This window comes from Chiloscyllium plagiosum, unplaced genomic scaffold, assembly GCF_037043375.1.
Source record: "Chiloscyllium plagiosum isolate Xiang-an unplaced genomic scaffold, Cpla_swu_hap1 HiC_scaffold_30, whole genome shotgun sequence".
NCBI classification, from domain to species: Eukaryota; Metazoa; Chordata; class Chondrichthyes; order Orectolobiformes; family Hemiscylliidae; genus Chiloscyllium; species Chiloscyllium plagiosum.
The window spans coordinates 5414458-5432700 of NW_028270168.1; the positions used below are offsets into that span (position 1 = coordinate 5414458).

The 18243-nt window shown below is 38.8% G+C and overlaps 1 protein-coding gene across 2 annotated transcripts in view; it reads left to right on the forward strand.

Moving 5' to 3' along the window:
- wasf2 (WASP family member 2) overlaps positions 1-17925 on the forward strand; it is a 34877-nt gene extending 16952 nt beyond the window's left edge. For both annotated transcript variants that reach the window (XM_087976694.1, XM_087976695.1), the window contains 8 exons: positions 428-590; positions 2112-2246; positions 4143-4296; positions 6821-6938; positions 9661-9791; positions 12434-12586; positions 13065-13588; positions 16472-17925. In XM_087976694.1, coding sequence (XP_087832820.1) covers positions 458-590; positions 2112-2246; positions 4143-4296; positions 6821-6938; positions 9661-9791; positions 12434-12586; positions 13065-13588; positions 16472-16626 — 1503 coding nt within the window. In that variant the 5' untranslated portion in view covers positions 428-457 and the 3' untranslated portion in view covers positions 16627-17925. The remainder of the gene's footprint in view (positions 1-427; positions 591-2111; positions 2247-4142; positions 4297-6820; positions 6939-9660; positions 9792-12433; positions 12587-13064; positions 13589-16471) is intronic.
- The last annotated feature ends 318 nt before the right edge of the window (positions 17926-18243 follow it).

Here is an 18243-nt window from a genome sequence, read left to right on the forward strand (position 1 = left end):
GCATCAGGTGCTGGCAGGTGGGATGAGATTGGGTTGGGATATCTGGTCGGCATGGATGAGTTGGACCAAAGAGTCTGTGTCTGTGCTGTACACCTCTATGACTCTAGTTTATGAAGAGAATATGAGAGTCATAAAGACCTTCAGACCAGGCAACATCCTGGTAAGCCTCTGCACCCTTTCTAAAGCATCCACGTCCTACTGGAAGTGTAATGACCAGAATGGTACACAATATTTCAAATGTGGTTGAACTGAAGGTTTATACAGCTGTCACATAACTTGTGTATACTTTGGCAGAAGCAATATGTTTTGCAATAATCTATTCTTAAAAATTAGGGTTGGAGCTTCAATACTTCCTCTTGTTAATATATTCCGTGATATTAAAAATACTATATTCAAGATTTTCACAGTTTTTGATTTGTATTTCTAGGTCCTATCTTGTATTAGCTTGTGAACCACGATGCCTTTAGTAACAAGGAACATTGAACCGAGGTACCTGTGCCACCAGCCTCTGCCTAATAGTATTCAAAGTGAATTGGAATGTGTGACAAATATCACACTTGCAAATGTCATCAGGCAACTTGGCAGTTTGAGTAAGTATTATTTAGCCTGTCTCCTTTTTAATTTTTAGAAGGCTCGTTTTTGAAACATGTAAAGCTTTGATCAAAAGTTGTTATTGACTCTCTCTGTCAGAGCTCCTGATTCAAAACGCACAAGATTTAAATTGTAACCTGGTGTCTATTTTTGATTTCTTTTCACTTGCTGCAGCCTGCTACTCGCTATATGTCTGCTGGAAATCTCCGTGAAATAAGAGATTGCAGACAATTGAAAACAGCAAAAGGTCAAGTTTTATTTAGCTCTCTGAAAACATCATAGACAGTGTCTGAACAATAAAGGGGCTCAAGGGTGATCTCTGGATTTTTAAAAATTCATTCACAGGATGAGAACATCACTGGCTAGGCCAGTATTTATTGCAATTGAGAGTCAACCACATCACAGTGGGTCTGGAGTCACATGCAGGTTTTGCCAAAGGATGGCAGTTTCTTTCCCTACTAGGCAATCGTGAACTAGATGGGTTTTTCTAGCATTCAACAATGGTTTCATGGTCATAATGCTCTTAATTCCAGATTTTTATAAAATTCAAATTGCACCATCTGCTTTGGCCAGATTTGAACCTCGTCCCCACATAATTACCTGCACCTCTGGATTAACAGTCCAGTGATAATACCACTGGGCTGTGACCTCCCCATTTGTGTGTTTCCGTTGCTTTGGATTTTTGTGATGTGGTTTGCTCTCTTCGCTATCGACATTCAAGGGTTTCTCTTTTTTTTTTTTGCTGACAGTGTTCCTATGTCATAGTTTTTGAATTATCTTATTCATCAGTAATTCTTTCAAATAAAGGGAAGTGCTTCATAGGAAATAGGACAACATCTGTTCTGCAACTCCATCATGAAGGAAGTGTCTGTGCTGATGCAGACATTTAAAAGTCTGGCTGTCTGCCTCAAATGAAAACAGCTGTCAATATAAACTATTTTGGTTTCTCTACATTAATGTCCCCTGGATTAAGCTATTTATAGCTTTATATTAAAATGAGAATGTATGTGCAAGGATAAATTCATCTGGATGGAAGTTTCAGCCAAGTTCATTTTAATTGCAATTCTTATGCAGTAATGGAATTTTTCTGAATTGTGCCTGCCTTTTTCATTATCTTTCATCTTGTATCCAACCCAGTTATAAGCAGCTTTTATAAACAATTCACTAATGTGCCCCTTCCTTGTTCCACCCCAAATACACACCCAGAGCACATTTTCCCCTTATTCCCATCCCCAAAATATTTAAACCTGAAACTCACATTTTGCATTCCAAATACTTAGTTATATTAATTTAAATGCAGCTTGCCTGCGTCAGTCTTTGTTCACGTATTTATTTCTTAAAAGTTGTATTTATTGACTGATCAGACCAACTATAGTCCAGAAACTGCTGCTGCAAGTTTGCATGCAAGTACACAGAAATAACTGAAGAAACCTGGTTTTGTAGAATTTTAATCCTAGTATTTTTACATTTGTGATTTTATAACTGTTGCCTATTAACCTATTGCCTCTAATTCTTGTCAGGTAAATATGCTGAGGATATCTTTGGTGAACTATTTAGGGAAGCAGGTAGCTTCGCTATTAGAGTAAACAGCCTTGGAGAGCGGATTGACCGTTTGCAGGTTAAAGTAACACAACTCGATCCCAAAGTAGAAGATGGTAAGAGAGAATGACCTGGTGATGTTTACATTTTTATACAGATATCATATAACTGTTACTTTGCTGAAGTGTTGAGTTTATATGAAACATCTGACAGGAGTGCAAACCTCTTCATTCCGTGCTTTTTAGGTCTTTTCATGTCTTGATTTAGAAACACTTAAAGCTATTTCCCCATTCTACCCACAGAAGAGCGCAGCTTCAATACCTTTTTTGGTTTGCTGGCTAGTAGCTTTTAAACTTTGGTTATTGACCATTCACAAGCTTGAAACTAAGATGACTGAACCAGAAACAAGCCCTGTTGCTGGTAAAATTGCTCAGCCTCAGTTTAGTGAACAGAGATTAGCTTGAAGAAACAAAAGTTCAATTCTTTAATAAATGTATTTTCAAGTTATCATTGACATACTTATGAACATACCGTGGTATCTTATTTTTCTTGTACGATAAGTTGAAAAGTAGTATTTTCTTTAATCCTGTTGGAAGTTTAGGTGAATGGTAGTTGAATGCAAAGAAGAAATACTTAATTTTTACTAGTTATATTTGACACATTTTAAAAACTCAAGCACTCATCTTCAGTATTGACCATTCTGTATCCAATTAAAGTCCAAATTAAAAGCACAAGCTGGTTTTGTTTCAAAGGCTTGTGTAATCGACTAGAACAGTGTAGGATGCCATGGGCAGAGAATTAGAAACGAGACAAAGTTAATGTGGAAAGCAAACAGTAATAATTCAGATTTTGTTGCAAACAGACTGAGCTATACAGCAAAATGATAATTACTCAATCTGCTTTTGGCTTCCCTTGTGGATATGGTCCATAATATTTGGTGTTTGTAATACACTAGTTTGGGAGTGATAGAAATAAACTAGGAAGTAACATTTGGGATCCTAATCTGCTAATTTGATTAGATTACTTAGTGTGGAAACAGTCCTTTCGGCCCAACAAGTCCACACCGACCTGCCGAAGCGCAACCCACCCATACCCCTACATTTACCCCTTCACCTAACACTGCGGGCAATTTAGCATGGCCAATTCACCTGAACTGCACTTCTTTGGACTGTGGGAGGAAACCGGAGCACCCGGAGGAAACCCACGCAGACACGGGAAGAATGTGCAAACTCCACACACAGTCACCTGAGATGGGAATTGAACCCGGGTCTCTGACGCTGTGAGGCAGCAGTGCTAACCACTGCCACCGTGCTGTCGGTTAATCAAGAGGAAGTGAGGGGAAAAGTCTTGTATCTCCTGTGTTTGTGTAGGAGAAGCTGAAATCCTGGCAGAAAAGTCAAGTCATAGAGAGCTACACAGAAAAGGGGCCTTTGGCCCATTGCATCCACAATAGTCAAACAAAACCATCTAAACGTCTACAAACAAGAATTTAGAATATATGATCTGTCTTTTACTGAACCCCTGGAAACGAAAGTGTAGAATAATAAGTTTACAAAAATATATAATAGAGCTAGAAGGTATTAATAATTATAGTTTTCCCTAATGGTTGCATGTATAAACTAAATTCACTATATGGTATATTGATTCAGTCTGGGAGCGTCCAGGTTTCCTAAACTGTTTTTAAACTGATCTTGTTTGAAATGGTGCTGGGGCAATGCAGTTGGATAGAGAAATGAAGTAGCAGTCTGGAGTTTTGTTCCTGATTGAAATCTCCATACTTTATTAGAGGGAGAAATAAGCATGTCGGGGTGGGTTAAAACAAGTTTAACCATCATGGCTCCAAAGCTGAACAGCTGAGAGAGCTTTGCCAGTTAAGCTTATTAATGCAGAATGATGACTTGGGCAAGATGTTAGGAGATGCTGCATTCGTGAACATGTCAGATGACATTGAAGAATTGTACAGACCAGTGTGGGCACATTTAAACATTTGAAATAATCTGTATTTTCTTCAGTTTCACTGCAAGCAATCAACCTGAGGAAAGCTTTCAAAAGCTCCACGAAGCAGGATCAGCAGTTGTTCTGTCGGTCATCTGTGCCCGTTCCTATTGATGATACATACAATACATGTGACAAGCCACCACCCCTTCATATTCTAACTCCATACAGGTAGGAGATGCTGAACAGTGTGATATAAATAAGGTTAGTGAGTTTAGAGAAGATTTGTAGCTTAGGTTGTGATTCTGGATGTAGGTTTGCTTGCTGAGGTGGAAGGTTTGTTTTCAGATATTTCCTCACCATATCAGGTACCATCGTTAGTGAGCCTTTGGATGAAGCACTGGTGGTATGGCCCACTTTCTATTTGTTTAGGTTTCCTTGGGTTGGTGATACCATTTCATGCGGCTACGTAATTTCCCATGGTGGTGATATTTCCTGTTCTTTTTCTCAGACAATGGTAAATGGGATCTAAGTCAATCTGTTTGTTGATAGAGCTCCAGTTGGAATGCCATGCTTTTAGGAATTCTCATGCATGTCTCTGTTTGGCTTGTCTTAGGATGGATGGTGTTGTCCCAGTCGAAGTGATGTCCTTCCTCATCCGTATGTAAGGATACTAGTAAGAGTTTGTGATCTCTTTTTGTGACTAGTTACTGTTCATGTATCCTGGTGGCTATTTTTCTGCCTGTTTGTCCAAAGTAGTGTTTGTTACAGTTCTTGCAAGATATTTTGTCGATGACATTGGTTTTGCTTGTCTGTATAGGGTCTTTCAAATTCATTAGCTGCTGTTTTAGTGTGTTGATGGGTTTGTGGGCTACCATGATGCCAAGAGGTCGGAGTAGTCTGGCAGTCATTTCTGAGATATCTTTGATGTAGGGGAAGCTGCATTAGAACATTATTTCAACGAACACACACTGCAGCACAGAGGAACTATGCAGAGCAGAGGAAAATCACCACCTGTACAGTATATTTAAAAAGAATGGGTACACAATGAACACAGTCCTCCGATTTCTCAGCAACAAACCCCAACAAGCGGACAAAACACATCCAGAAACCCTGGCCACTCTCCCTTACATCAAAGACATTTCAGAAATGACTGCCAACTACTCAAACCCCTTGGCATCATGGTAGACCACAAGCCCACCAAGACACTAAAACAGCAGCTAATGAACTTGAAAGACCCTATACAGACAACAAGCAAAACCAATGTCCTCGACAAAATGCCTTGCAAGAACTGTAACAAACACTACTTTGGACAAACAGGCAGAAAAATAGCCACCAGGATACATGAACATCAACTAGCCACAAAAAGAGATCACAAACTCTCACTAGTATCCTTACATACGGATGAGGAAGGACACCACTTCGTCTGGGAAAACACATCCAAGCCAAACGGAGACACGCACGAGAATTCCTAGAAGCGTGGCATTCCAACCGAAACTCTATCAAAAAACACATTGACTTTGATCCCATTTATCATCCTCTTAGAAAAAGAACAGGAAATGATGTCACCACAGGAAATGACATCACCAACACAAGGAAATCTGAACACATAAACAGAAAGCGGGCAATGCCATCAGTGCTTCGTCCGGAGGCTCGCTGATGTTACCTAGTATTGTGACGAAACATCTGAAAACACAACTTCCAGCTCAGCGAGCAAACCTACATCCATAAATAAGATCACATTAGGAACATGTGAGCCATCTTCATATTCCAACAGAGGTCTTCCTATGTTTTCAATGATGGGGAGGGAAGTGTTTATTTTATTTCTGCCTGCCCCATTCCCTTATGGTGCTCATGGTACAGTTCTTAGAATGCATAGGATGAGCACAGACTTGGTAAAATCTTAGATGTACTGAGTAGGCAATATGTTACAGAATTTTTAAAATAAGTTTTTAAAATAAGCACATGATTGTGTCAACTAAGTTTCAAGATAATTCAAAGCCGAATTCTAAGTGATTCAGGTTATAACAGCTGAAAAGAATAATTTCAGCCATTGAGGAGCAGATATTTACAGTCTGTTGCCTGAAATATCTACATTGGAAACTTACTCGGTTTTGCAAATCACCTGCAGCCTTGGTGTTTCAGGAAGCTATTCAGCCAATTTGCTTTATGTCCTTGGACATGAAATGAACTGCTATAATTGCTTTGCAGTCATTTAAAGAAGCACAGGGCATTCAAATTTAATTCTTGCAAATATCAGTCTGGGCCAGAATTTGTTTGGAAGTATGTAACACCTTATTTCATCCTCCAAATATCCCAAAATTAAAAATCAGTTGTCATAGAGGTAAACGTAGTGACAAGTTTGTGTGTCCAAGTTGTCAAAAACGGCAAATGATTTAATTAGTCAGTTTAACAGTTACCTTGAATGTGAATCCTGTCGAACGGTATTAAGGTCATAAGGTCACCTTTTGTATTTTTAAAGTGGCCGACACAGGTGGATGAGACTTGAGATCAATGTGCTATCTAAGCAATTACATTGCCAAGATGGCAGTAGATCTGTCGTGATCTATTAAAATGAAACTCGGATGCACAAGCCTTTGTCGGATAGGAGTTTTCTGATCAGTAAAGTTAGCTGTTTAAGATAATTGAATGTATTTTGAGAGTTGAACAAATTTTAAAAATTCATGGTTTGCAAATTCATTGATTTGACTTTACTTTTACAGTCTTATTAATTTCTGATTTCCTTGTGTTACAGAGACGATGGAAAAGACAGCCTTAAGTTTTACACTGATCCTTCCTATTTCTTTGATCTCTGGAAAGAAAAAATGCTGCAAGATACCAAGGAAATAATGAAGGAAAAGAGGAAACACCGGGTACTGTTTTATTTTTCATTCTTGAATAATGGTGAATGTGTATTTCAAAGCTGAAATTTTGTGATTCATTGAATTGCAGTTGTAACATTTTCATTTTGGTGTGTATTACCTTGACAAGTTGGTGCTGCCACCGAAAAATGACAGGAACTGGACAGTCTAAGGTACTGAGCTTATAACACCATGACAGGTATAAAGTACATGCAGAATCAGTCAGTGGCCAATGACTTGTAGTGGAGAGTAAAGAAGGTCATTTTCCATTTGGCTTGTAAATCGTGATTTCAATGCTATTGCTTTTAAAATCCAAAATGCAGGCAATTGTTGAGCCTCTGTATTTAAGTTAATTAGCTGTGGCTGTCCGCTAGTGTTGATATGTTATCAATAGAACAATGCTTTAACGTTTTAGATTCACATTAAAATCTGAGACTTTTGAGAAGATTTGTAGCTCAGGTTGATGTAGGTATGTAAGTTAGCTCGCTGAGTAGAGGATTTGTTTTCGGGCGTTTTATCGCCATACTAGGTAACATCAGTGAATCTGTGGTGAAGTGCCTAATTTAATAATTGGCCATTTGTATACGAAACAAGTACAGCAGAGTCAGATTTGATTTGAAAGGTTTGGAGCAACTGAAAGAGAAAGAAGCACTAATGAGTACTACTTTCATATAACAGACTCTATCTCTATTTTAGTTTGTACCTCTTAGGATATGTCTTCATTTCAATATTTTTATAGCCTCTGACCTGTCTTTTTGCGCCTATTTTTCTGTTTTGTTTATCACTAGCCCATTATACTTTAGTTTAGGAGACCTGGTTTGAATTGTATTTATCCAGGACCCTGTTAGGCTACTTCTGCTTAATTTTTCTTGGAACCTCAAACACAAGATCTCATGAGGCCAACATTTGAGATCCCACACTAAATATAAAGATGTGTACTTTGACTGAAGATCTAAGTTTTAAATGTGTTCTGAAATGCAGTCAAATTGGTTAAATGTTGCCAGAATTGCTAAAGTTGGTGCTGAGTAAAGCATATTGTAGTAAAAGCTGCTAGAAATGCAAAAATGATACAATTCCTGTTTTTGCACTACGTGCAAATGGACTAGCTTTGAGAGGGTGTGGTGGTGGTGGGAGTTATGTGTAGAATTCAAATAGTCTAAAGGGCTCTTTAATCATTTGAATCATGTTTATCTAGGCCCCTATACAATGACTTAATTCAAAGTGAGTGCTTCATTCAATTTGCAAATTGTTTACAAAACTTGTGTACAAAATGTACAATTGTGACTTCCGTTCCATATATCTTGTCCTAAGAGTATTAACAAAATAGAAACACACAATTACAACAGAAATACTGATAAAGTAATTGAACAACTTGATCAAATGTGAGGTCATCCACTTTTATCCTAAAAATGAAAGAATGGGATAAATAAATAATGAAAAGCTAGAAACAATGGAGTTCCAAACAGTGTTGGCTGGAGGGGTTGGTGTTACAATTGGAACTGGTGGTGTGATTGGAGAGTCCGATCCCAGGATGAAACCTGGCTTGACGGATTTGTTTTAGTGAAATTTAGTTAATGTCATGGTCATTTACTGAAAGTCACACAAGGCTACAGAGTTTACTATCTGATTTTAGCTTAGGAAACTTAATATTCTGTTATCCTAAACCCAAGACCAGTAAATATCCTTCAATGTTTAACCCGCTTACCTTAAATTACCAGAGGTTTTTAAAAAAAAGTCAATATTGTTAACATGTGAGGCTGTTCCTGTTCTCCAACGCCCACCGTTCTGGAAGGAATGTCTGGCCCATCCTTTTGGTTTTAAAAAAGACGCTTTTCAAAAGCACTCATTTTTTAAAATCCAGAATCTCCATATTTTCATTGCTATATTAAAATCACTCCCCTCTAGTGAGTTGGTAAATTCAGGAACACAGATCATTTTAAATTCTACAAGCAGGAATAGAAAATCTAAATGGTGGAATTCCCACCTTTATAGCCAAAAGACCAGAATAGAAGCTGGCAGGAGTCAGTTTCGTTTGTATAAAGCCTTAGTTCGATCAGACTTGCAGTTTTGGGTTCCACACCTTGGGAGATTGCACAAACAAGGTTATATTTCCTGGAATGGATATAGTTAAGGGTGATTTTTATCAGTTTGTGTGGTAATCTGGGAAGGAAAACTGCTGACTGCTGGTGATTATAGGACATGGAAGAAACCATTCTGAGTACCAAAAGTGGTAGAAGTTTGAAGCCCTCTTCCACCAATGACATTGATGCTAGATCAATTATTAATTTTTGATTGGTGATCTTTTCATCCCAAAGTAAACCAGTATATGGGGTAAGATTAGATGAATAGAGTTGGGTCATAAATTAGCCACAGTTTTGTTGAATAGCCAAACAGGTTGGACATCAAAAGGCTGCCTCTGCTGCAGCCCTGCTCTGGTCTCAGCTTTCTTTTAAAGATTGCTTGTAATAATAGGCATTCATGATGAATGATGCCAGCGCAAGAATAGTACAATATTAAGAACACAGCTTGTACGCTTGGATTAGTTGCAACATTAAATAAAAACACCCTGTACTGTAAATACTCAGATCAAGCAAAGTTTGTGGAGAGAAGAATGTTTCTGGTAAATAAGCCTCTTTCAGAACTGTGTAAATGTACTCTGAGATTGGAATTTAATTTTTCTAAGCTCCCACAAAACATTGAAATTCATGTGTTGCTGTTTTGACTTTATCTCTAGAAAGAAAAAAGGGAGGTTTCAAATAGAGGAAATTTGAATCCACGGAAAATTAGAACCAGAAAGGAAGAATGGGAGAGGTTGAAAATGGGCAAGGAATTTGTGGAAGCAAAGTCTGCACCAGAAGAAACCCTGTAAGTTTTGCCATTTTGAAAATTCTAATATTTGGGCTATACGTGCAACAGTAATTATCTTGTGACAGTTCTTGGTTTTATAATGTATACAGATAAAAAGTTGGTGCTGGAGATTCTGAAACAAATAATGCTCGTTCATACTGTATTAAGTTTAACAATGGGCAATATCGGAGTACATAGGTGAAACAGTAAACCCTTGATACTGAAATAATTTATGTTTGGTATTTTTAATGAAACAAAGGACAGTTTATTTTTGTTTTGAATGTCAGAATTTCCACAACCACCCCCCCCCCCCCCCCCACCCTCAAACAAAAAACACAAGCTCCGTGGGCAGGTAACAAAATCAGTCCAGGCAATTATTTAATTCTAATTGCAGGAAAAAAGCTTTTGCACAGATTTGTAGTTGATGAATTTAATTCTAATGATCCATCTTGTATACTTGATTACTACAGCAAGGCTGCCAGCCTTTTCAATCTTTTTATGAAAAAGATTTGCATGATATAATTACTCTGCAAAACACTAATTTAAAAATTAGTTATTGATGGATTATTGACAGTTGAAATGGGCAGACTGATTCAGTTGAGTGCAGAGCAGTGCAGCACAAATCCAATCCTGTCAATTACCACCCCATTAGTTCACTAGCCATCTGCAAGTGATGGAAGCTTGCCACAATAAAGTATTATTTACTCAAAAGTAACATGCTCCTGACCTCAGCTCCTGAATTTGGCCAAAAGAGCTGAATTCAAGAGGTGATGGTGATTTCCCTAAACATCAAGGCAGCATTTGATTGTGTGGAATTGAGTCTAAAGTGAATGGGAATCTTGAAAGCTCTCTACTTGAAGTGCAAAAGACATTGTAATTGGAGGTCAATCATGTCAGCTTGAGGACATCGCTGTATGAATTGCTGAGGATAGTGTCCTAGGTCAAACTATCGTCAGATGGTTCAGCAACAATCTTTCTATCAGATAATCAGAAAGGAGGAATCTCCCTGAATGCATAATGTTCAGTAATGTTTGAGATTCCTCATGCTGCAAATCAGCACAGACTGCTTCTGTAAGGTCTCAACAACATCCATGCTCGGGTTGATGAGTGACAAGTGACACACAAACACCGTAAGTGCCAGAGGCACCATCTCCAACAAGAGAATTTTACCATCTCCCCCTCAGTATTCAATGCATTATTCATTACTGAAACCTCCCACTATAAAGATTGTAAGGGTTACCATTGATTGAAAGCTGAACTGGACCAGTCAACTACTGTACCTACAGGAACTGGCCAGAGGCTGTCATTGCTGTGCTAAGGCCACTTCATTACCTCCAAATCCCAAGAAGGCTCAAGCCACAAGTATGAAGAAATACTGTCTGCTTGTATGGATAAGTTGAACAGCAATGCTGACCTCTTTCACACCATCTTTTATGACTTGGAGGAGCCAATGTTGCACTGGGGTAGACAAAGTTAAAAATCACACAAGATCAGGTTATAGTCTAACAGGTTTATTTGGAAACTAGCTTTCGGAGCACCGCTCCTTCATCAGTTGGACTGTAACCTGGTATTATGATTTTTAACTTCATCTAGATTTAAGCAGTCTGCTTGATTAGCACCACGCCCACCATCTTTTGACATCCACTCCCACCACACTGATGATGGGAACAGAAATGATGCATTGCAGGAATTCACCAAGGCTTCTTCAATAGCTCCTTCCAATCCTACCATTTCCAACACCCAGAAGGACTAGACTAGTTTACAGCATCATCTGCAATTTCTTCACTGTAACGGGATTAAAATCCTTGGGCTGGCTTCCTAATAGAATTGTGATGTACCTATGCTCCTATCCTTAAAAGGGCTGCAGTGATTCAAAATGCAGCTCACTGCTACCTTCTCAAGCTATAAGGAATGGTCAACGCAAGAAAGGCCAGCATTTATTGCTCTCTCATCCCACAAGAAAGTAAATAAAAGAAAAATTCATCACTGGTGACTGGAAGTATCTGAAAAGCCGTGACCGGCAATTGTGTTAACCAATAGGACCGTCCTAAAGCAACAGCAGTATCGTCTTTCAAATTTCCTCATAACATCCGAAGAAATGGATGTGCTGTTCTGGTTACACATGCTCCTGATGTGATTGATTTCTGATGATTAGTTAAGCTTTCAACACATGCAAAACTCAACATTTTCCTACTGATAATGCAATGCAGTGGGAAACAACCATAATCTATTGCCTGCATTTTGTTCTGAATTTTGTCCAAATTAACCAACAAATCATTCTATTCATCTATCAGCCAAGAGGTGAGTGCAATCAGGATAGAATTATTTTACCTGCAAAATCATTTTACCTGCAAAATCATTTCCTACACTGCTGAAACATTATACTTAGCCAATTTCTGCCTCTTGCCTAACTATATTCAGGATAATTCCTGCTGCCACTCTGACTGAGATCATCGAACACAATGTGAGTCTGTGGTTTTGGAAGATGGGAGCATTGTATATTTTGGGTTCCAATTTTTTTTGGCATTTTTAAACCCTTGGCATTTTCCTTTAAGTTGGATATGACTAGTTTTAAGGTTTACCATAAAGCAAGCATTATGTATTGTGACTGCTGATGAGCCAACCTATTTAGAGTTTTGGGTGAATATATTGTTTTACAGGCCTAATAGCAATGAGATCTGTCCTAATGGGAGTATAGGTTCAGATGGAAATGAGGATCTTGTTTATCGAACTCATGGAAATTATCGTGATTCAATCATTCCACCACCAGCATCACCAGGGACTGACTTACCTCCCCCACCACCTGATTTTGGGTAAGATGAATTAACTTTGTGTTATTTACATACTCTTCACAGGTGTTTTGAAACATGATAAAACCATACGATTGTGCACTGGTGATGAGAGAGAGTTAGTCGCTACAATTTATCTATGTGCAATTTAGCTGAGATTTTCTGTACTTCAAGAAAGGACCAGGAAGTTTTGTGAAGGAACTGACCTTGTTGCACTACTTGGTAACAGCACCCTTTCTTAACACTTCCTAGTATAACTTCATGGCGTCAACGGAACTGAACAAATTTAAGCACATTTTATAATTGTTACTTATGCTACTCTCTAGAAAAGAGGTATTTCACATACGTTTTCTGAGGTTGCAGAAAAGTGTTATTCTATGAATATATAATGTTTTGAATGTTCACTGCATCAAAGCCATGGTAGAGAGTGCTTACCTGGTATTACTTGTATCTGCATATGAATTGTAATTTTGATTTAATTTTTTGTTTTCACTTTTCTTAGTTATCCCATGGATGTGCAGAAGGATTCTTCAAGCCACAAAAGGATTAGCTTTGGCAGCCCAACTATTCCTCCTCCAGCACCACCGCCTGGCCCACCTGCAGGAGTTGGACCTGCTCCACCACTAGCTCCTCCACCACCACCACCATTCATGGGACCTGAGGGGCACATGCCACCTGCTGTCCCACCACCACCCCCTCCCTCAATGCCTCCAGTGCAGTTTAATCAAAATTTCCATGGTGTTGATGCTCCATCTATGCCTCCTCCACCACCTCCAACTGATCAGTTTCCTGCTGCTCCTGTTCCATTTGTATCCTCCTCCTCTGGAGGAGCAGGTGGCCCTCCACCACCCCCTCCCCCTCCCCCACCTCCCGGACCCCCTCCGCCTGGTCCTCCCCCACCTCCAGACCCATCAACATTATCCTTTAGCAATGGCCCACCACCACCACCATCAGAGCCAAAATCCAAAGCGTCTTTGCCACCAGTGAGTGATGCTAGGACCGACTTGCTATCAGCTATTCGGCAAGGTAAAGCTTTTTTTTTTTTGCTTTGGTTAGTTGTATAAGGGGAGCACAGAATGGTTGTAAATTGCTTTTTGTCCAACTACATAAAAATGGTGTTACTTAGTTGTTGCTTTTTTTTTAACTGAGGTTTTTTGTGTTTCTCCATGCAACTAGTGCATAATGTCCAGGAGGGGATAGGGCTTAGTTAGCCAGTATTCCAACAATTCAGTAACTATCATTTCCCTGGAGTTCCTCCCTCCCATTTCCTGATTTACAGGTACTTTTGTGTGACAATACCATGGCCTTAAGAGATCTACTTTGTCCTCTTTTTTCCAAGGAAGGTTTTAAGACTGAGGTACTACAATGTCTATTGAAAACTCAAACAGCTTGTGAGGCCTTGGGTTTTATTTTAGAAGTTGAAACAATAGAAGCAGCATGAATGGGTGTGATCAAGCTTTCTCCGAACCAGGATTTTTGGTTTCTTAGTTTTTTAGTAGCAGTTGTTGCTGTAGTACTTCTCGCTCTGCTACACTGACTTCTCGATTTTATTTTATTTTTTTTTCTCTTCTCATCCTGGGCTGCTGGAGTTGCATGTGAGACAATCTGCTTTCTGAATTTACCTTTTGCCGAGGGTGGATTTATGGGATGTTACTATATTGCAATAGTTGCTGTTTAGTAGTTAATCTGTTATTCTATTACATTTTCTAATAGAGTTACAGCCAAGCCAATTCTTTATTCTTTTTGTTGTATGCATATGAATAAAGTGTGTTTTGCTTTGAATCTAGTAGTTTGACCAATCAAATTGCATCTGGAATGTAGCACTTGCCTTTAAAATAACATTATTAACATTATTCCTCCTCTCTGAAAGGAATGTCTAGTGGGCAAATTGATGACTTTCAAAATTCCCTAGATGCTGCGAAGGTTTCATTAAATGGTAAATGGGAAATAACAAATGTAACTTGTTTGTTCCATAAGTGTGGAAGACAAAGCAGGAAACTGCAGGCCAGTTATCTTAGCATCTGGCATAGCGATGGTATTAGAAGTTGTTATTAAGGATGTTACAGCAGGCCACTTAAAGGTAATCGGGCAGAGTTAACATGGTTGGGTGAAATGGATATTGCGTTTAACCAATTAATTGGACTACTTTTAAAGATGTAATATATACACCGATGCTCAATGGTTAGCACTGCTGTCTCTCAGCGCCAGGGACCTGGTTTTGATTCTGTGTGGAGTTTGCACATTTTCTCCGTGTCTGTGTAGGTTTCCTCCAAGTGCTCCAGTTTCCTTCAACAGTCCAAAGATGTGCAGGCTAGGGTGGATTGGCTGCGCTAAATTGCCCATAGTGTTCAGGGATGTGTAGGCTAAGTCGATTAGCCATGGGAAATGCAGGGTTACAGGGATGGGGTGGGTCAGTGTGGACTCGATGTCCAAATAGCCTGCTTTCACACTGTAGGGATTACATGCTTTTAGATTAACTGGAACCAATGGGTGTACTTGAATTTCCAGACTAGTTGAGAAAGTGGAAAATTTAAAGCTCTTGCTCTGGATAAACTTTTGGCTAGCTAACTGTAATGGTAGCTTCAAGAATGGTTAGGCTCAGGTTGTTTTCCTTAGAGCCAGAGGGATGACTTAATTGCAGTGTACAGAACAATGTGGTGATTGAATTCACTGGACAGAGAAATGTTTCCCCTAGTTGAGATGTCAGTTGCCAGGGGGCACAGTTTAAGCTGATCAGTAAAAGCGGACACCAGGAGAATCTTTCACTTCGAGGGGAGAAGGTGTTTGGAACTTGCTGTCCAGTTTGGTTGTGGCAGAGAACAGAAAAGGAACCTGCTGCTGGAATGCTGTAACCTGGAAGGCTGCAGAGCAATTGCTGGAAAGTGCAATTAAAATAGGTGGCTAGTTTCTTCACCCGATGCAGGTACATTACGTTGAATACCTCATTCTTTGTCAGAGGTCTACAGGGCTCTTTGGCCCAATGAGTCTGCACAAGTCAAAAACAAACGTCTAATTATTCTCATCTCGTTTTCCAGCGCATGGTCCATAGCCTTTTGCTGTAATGTTTGTGGTTCTAAGGTTAAAAGATGATGATTGGACTCTAAAAGTAACAACTTGAATTAGACCTTATGTACAAGCCATTGTAGACTAGTACAGTATCTGTGAATGGACGAAAAGTGAAATATCAATGGAAGATTTTAGTTGGTTGTATCAGTTACTTTTTTGGTAACAACTTTCAGCCTCTGCTTTTCTTTTGTAGTGCCATTGTTATACTGAAAGGTAAACTGAGACATTTTTGGCAGACCGTGATGTCAAGTACTCAAATGTAGTGTGAGAGGTGAAGTGGCGATTAAATCTTATGGACACTTTTGAGCTGAATATTCTTGCATCTGAAGAGGCAGAGCAGAGCATAGTAAAAGGGAGCAACCATGTTGGGACTGCACCCTTCCACCAGAGAATATTCCCACCCACAGGTGGCTGGGTGAGTGCCAGTGGCTGCCCACCCCAGGCAGGCAAAATGTGAGGTCAGGTGTGTTTGTTGAAAGTGCACCACCTCTGGGTAGATTGTAATGGATGGACTGCTGCCAGTATGTGGACACATTTGTACCAGAGTTTATTATCCATGAGAGTTCTTCAGATTTATTAGTTTTTGAATGCCATTCTTGTTTGGACTCATATTAGCTCTCATTTTGAACAGTGAAAAAGCTGGCAATCACTTGACATCAGTTTTGCAGAGCTGCTCGTATAATCTGTCCCCAGTATGATATGAAGTTATTTCTCCATCTCCAGCATTAGAGTACTCTTTAATTTGGCATTTGATCTAAAGTTGGGAACATGACTTGATCTGATAACTAACTTGTTTTAGAAGGATGAATGTTGCATCTGAACCACATGTTAATTGTTCCCTAGGCTTTCAACTTCGCAAAGTTGAAGAACAGCGTGAACAAGAGGAAAAGCGGGATCGTGTTGGAAATGATGTGGCCACGATCTTGTCCAGGCGTATAGCAGTTGAATACAGTGATTCAGAAGAATCCGAGTTTGATGATGAGGAATGGTCTGACTGAGCTAGGCTATGCTGACACATGAATCACCAGCTGCCAATATTCTTCTGTTTGAAAAACCAAACTTTTTCCAACATTGCCTTCGCACACAAATTATAATGTATTATTTGCACAGGTTGTGAATCTGTGTTGGGAAAATGTCAGACAAGAGAACACTTGGCATTATAAAGGCAGGCTTAAAATAGATAACGTGCCACATTTACAAAGCAATAAAATAGACTTGTCTGTGTAGAGTGGTTCATATGCACTGCATATAGATGCATTTATCCTCATTGTTGACGTGCTGAAAACCACTGGATTACTAAAATGAAAATAGCTTGCTGCCTCATATCAGACCTTACAGCAGTGGACATCATCTGACAAGTGAAATTATATTTATCAGCCAATATTTTCTTTATAAATTATAGTATTCTACCTTCTAATCAAATACAGTAGTTAGAATGATGGAATTTTGTAATCTGCTGCACTTCAGCTATATAAAAATATAGAAGCCGGTATAATTTAGAGTCCATATACATTTGCTAGTGTTAATTGGGTTTATATCTTTCAGAATGCTCCTTTTGACTTAAGTCATGCCAGCATGTCTTGTGTGTAATTAACATTGTCACCAAAGTGCTTTACTGAACAGTTTTAAAAGGGAACATATGTAAATCTTTTGTAGGAATCTTCAAGTCTTACTGAGTTTCTTTTTGAACATGACAACCTCATCCTAAAATAAACGTTTTTGTATTAATTACCTACAGTCTACACTGGTAATTGTCCATAAAGAAGCCAATAATAATAGACCAAAAATGACTCTCAGCCTATGAGGAAACTGCAATCTCACCTTTGCTTTTTTTACATCATTTGTAAGTGTTTCTGCGTCTTGCTTATGCAATCATCAGTGAATGGATGTGAGGAGAAAGTTTCACTGACCAACTATGCAAACTTAGTGCTGGTCAAAACTAACATAATGTGGAATATTATGTACAATAGTGTAATTAAGTGTTCAAAATTACCTTGATCTAAACTTAACAGATTTTTTTTAGTGCTTTTCTGGTAACTTTTGCCATACTGCATCATTGGGTAATTGGGTTAATGATTTCTATCATTTCCTCCCCTATTTGTTCTTATCTCCCGAAGGTGGGCAATTTAATTTGTTATCCAGAGTAACTCCCAGTTACTTCTATACAATTTTTCAAGACTAACTGCAGCAGAAATGCTCACAGGAATGTATTTCATTCGAATTGTATGCAACTAAAGATCATGTGCAAAGTTTGCTATGGGCTTCCTGAAGACTTAAAATAAATGATGACCAAACTATTCTGCTTAATTGAGTCTGATTTTAATTTGTGCATTATAATCTTTCTCATTTTGTCTGAGTCATGATTGCACCATTGCTTTAGATTTTGTTTTGAACCTTGCATTTTAGTTAAGTGAAGCTCCTACAGTAAACAAGTACAGAAAACAATTAGCTTGCAGTGTAGCGCCACGTGGCCACATGATTGTGATCAATTTCCAGAATAAAGAATGAGAAAGGGTAACTTAAGTAATTGGAGCATGTTGTGTTGTGTTGTGGTTTTTCTATAAAACAAAATCTGGGCTGATGTCCAGTTTATTACAGAGAGAATATTGCCCTAT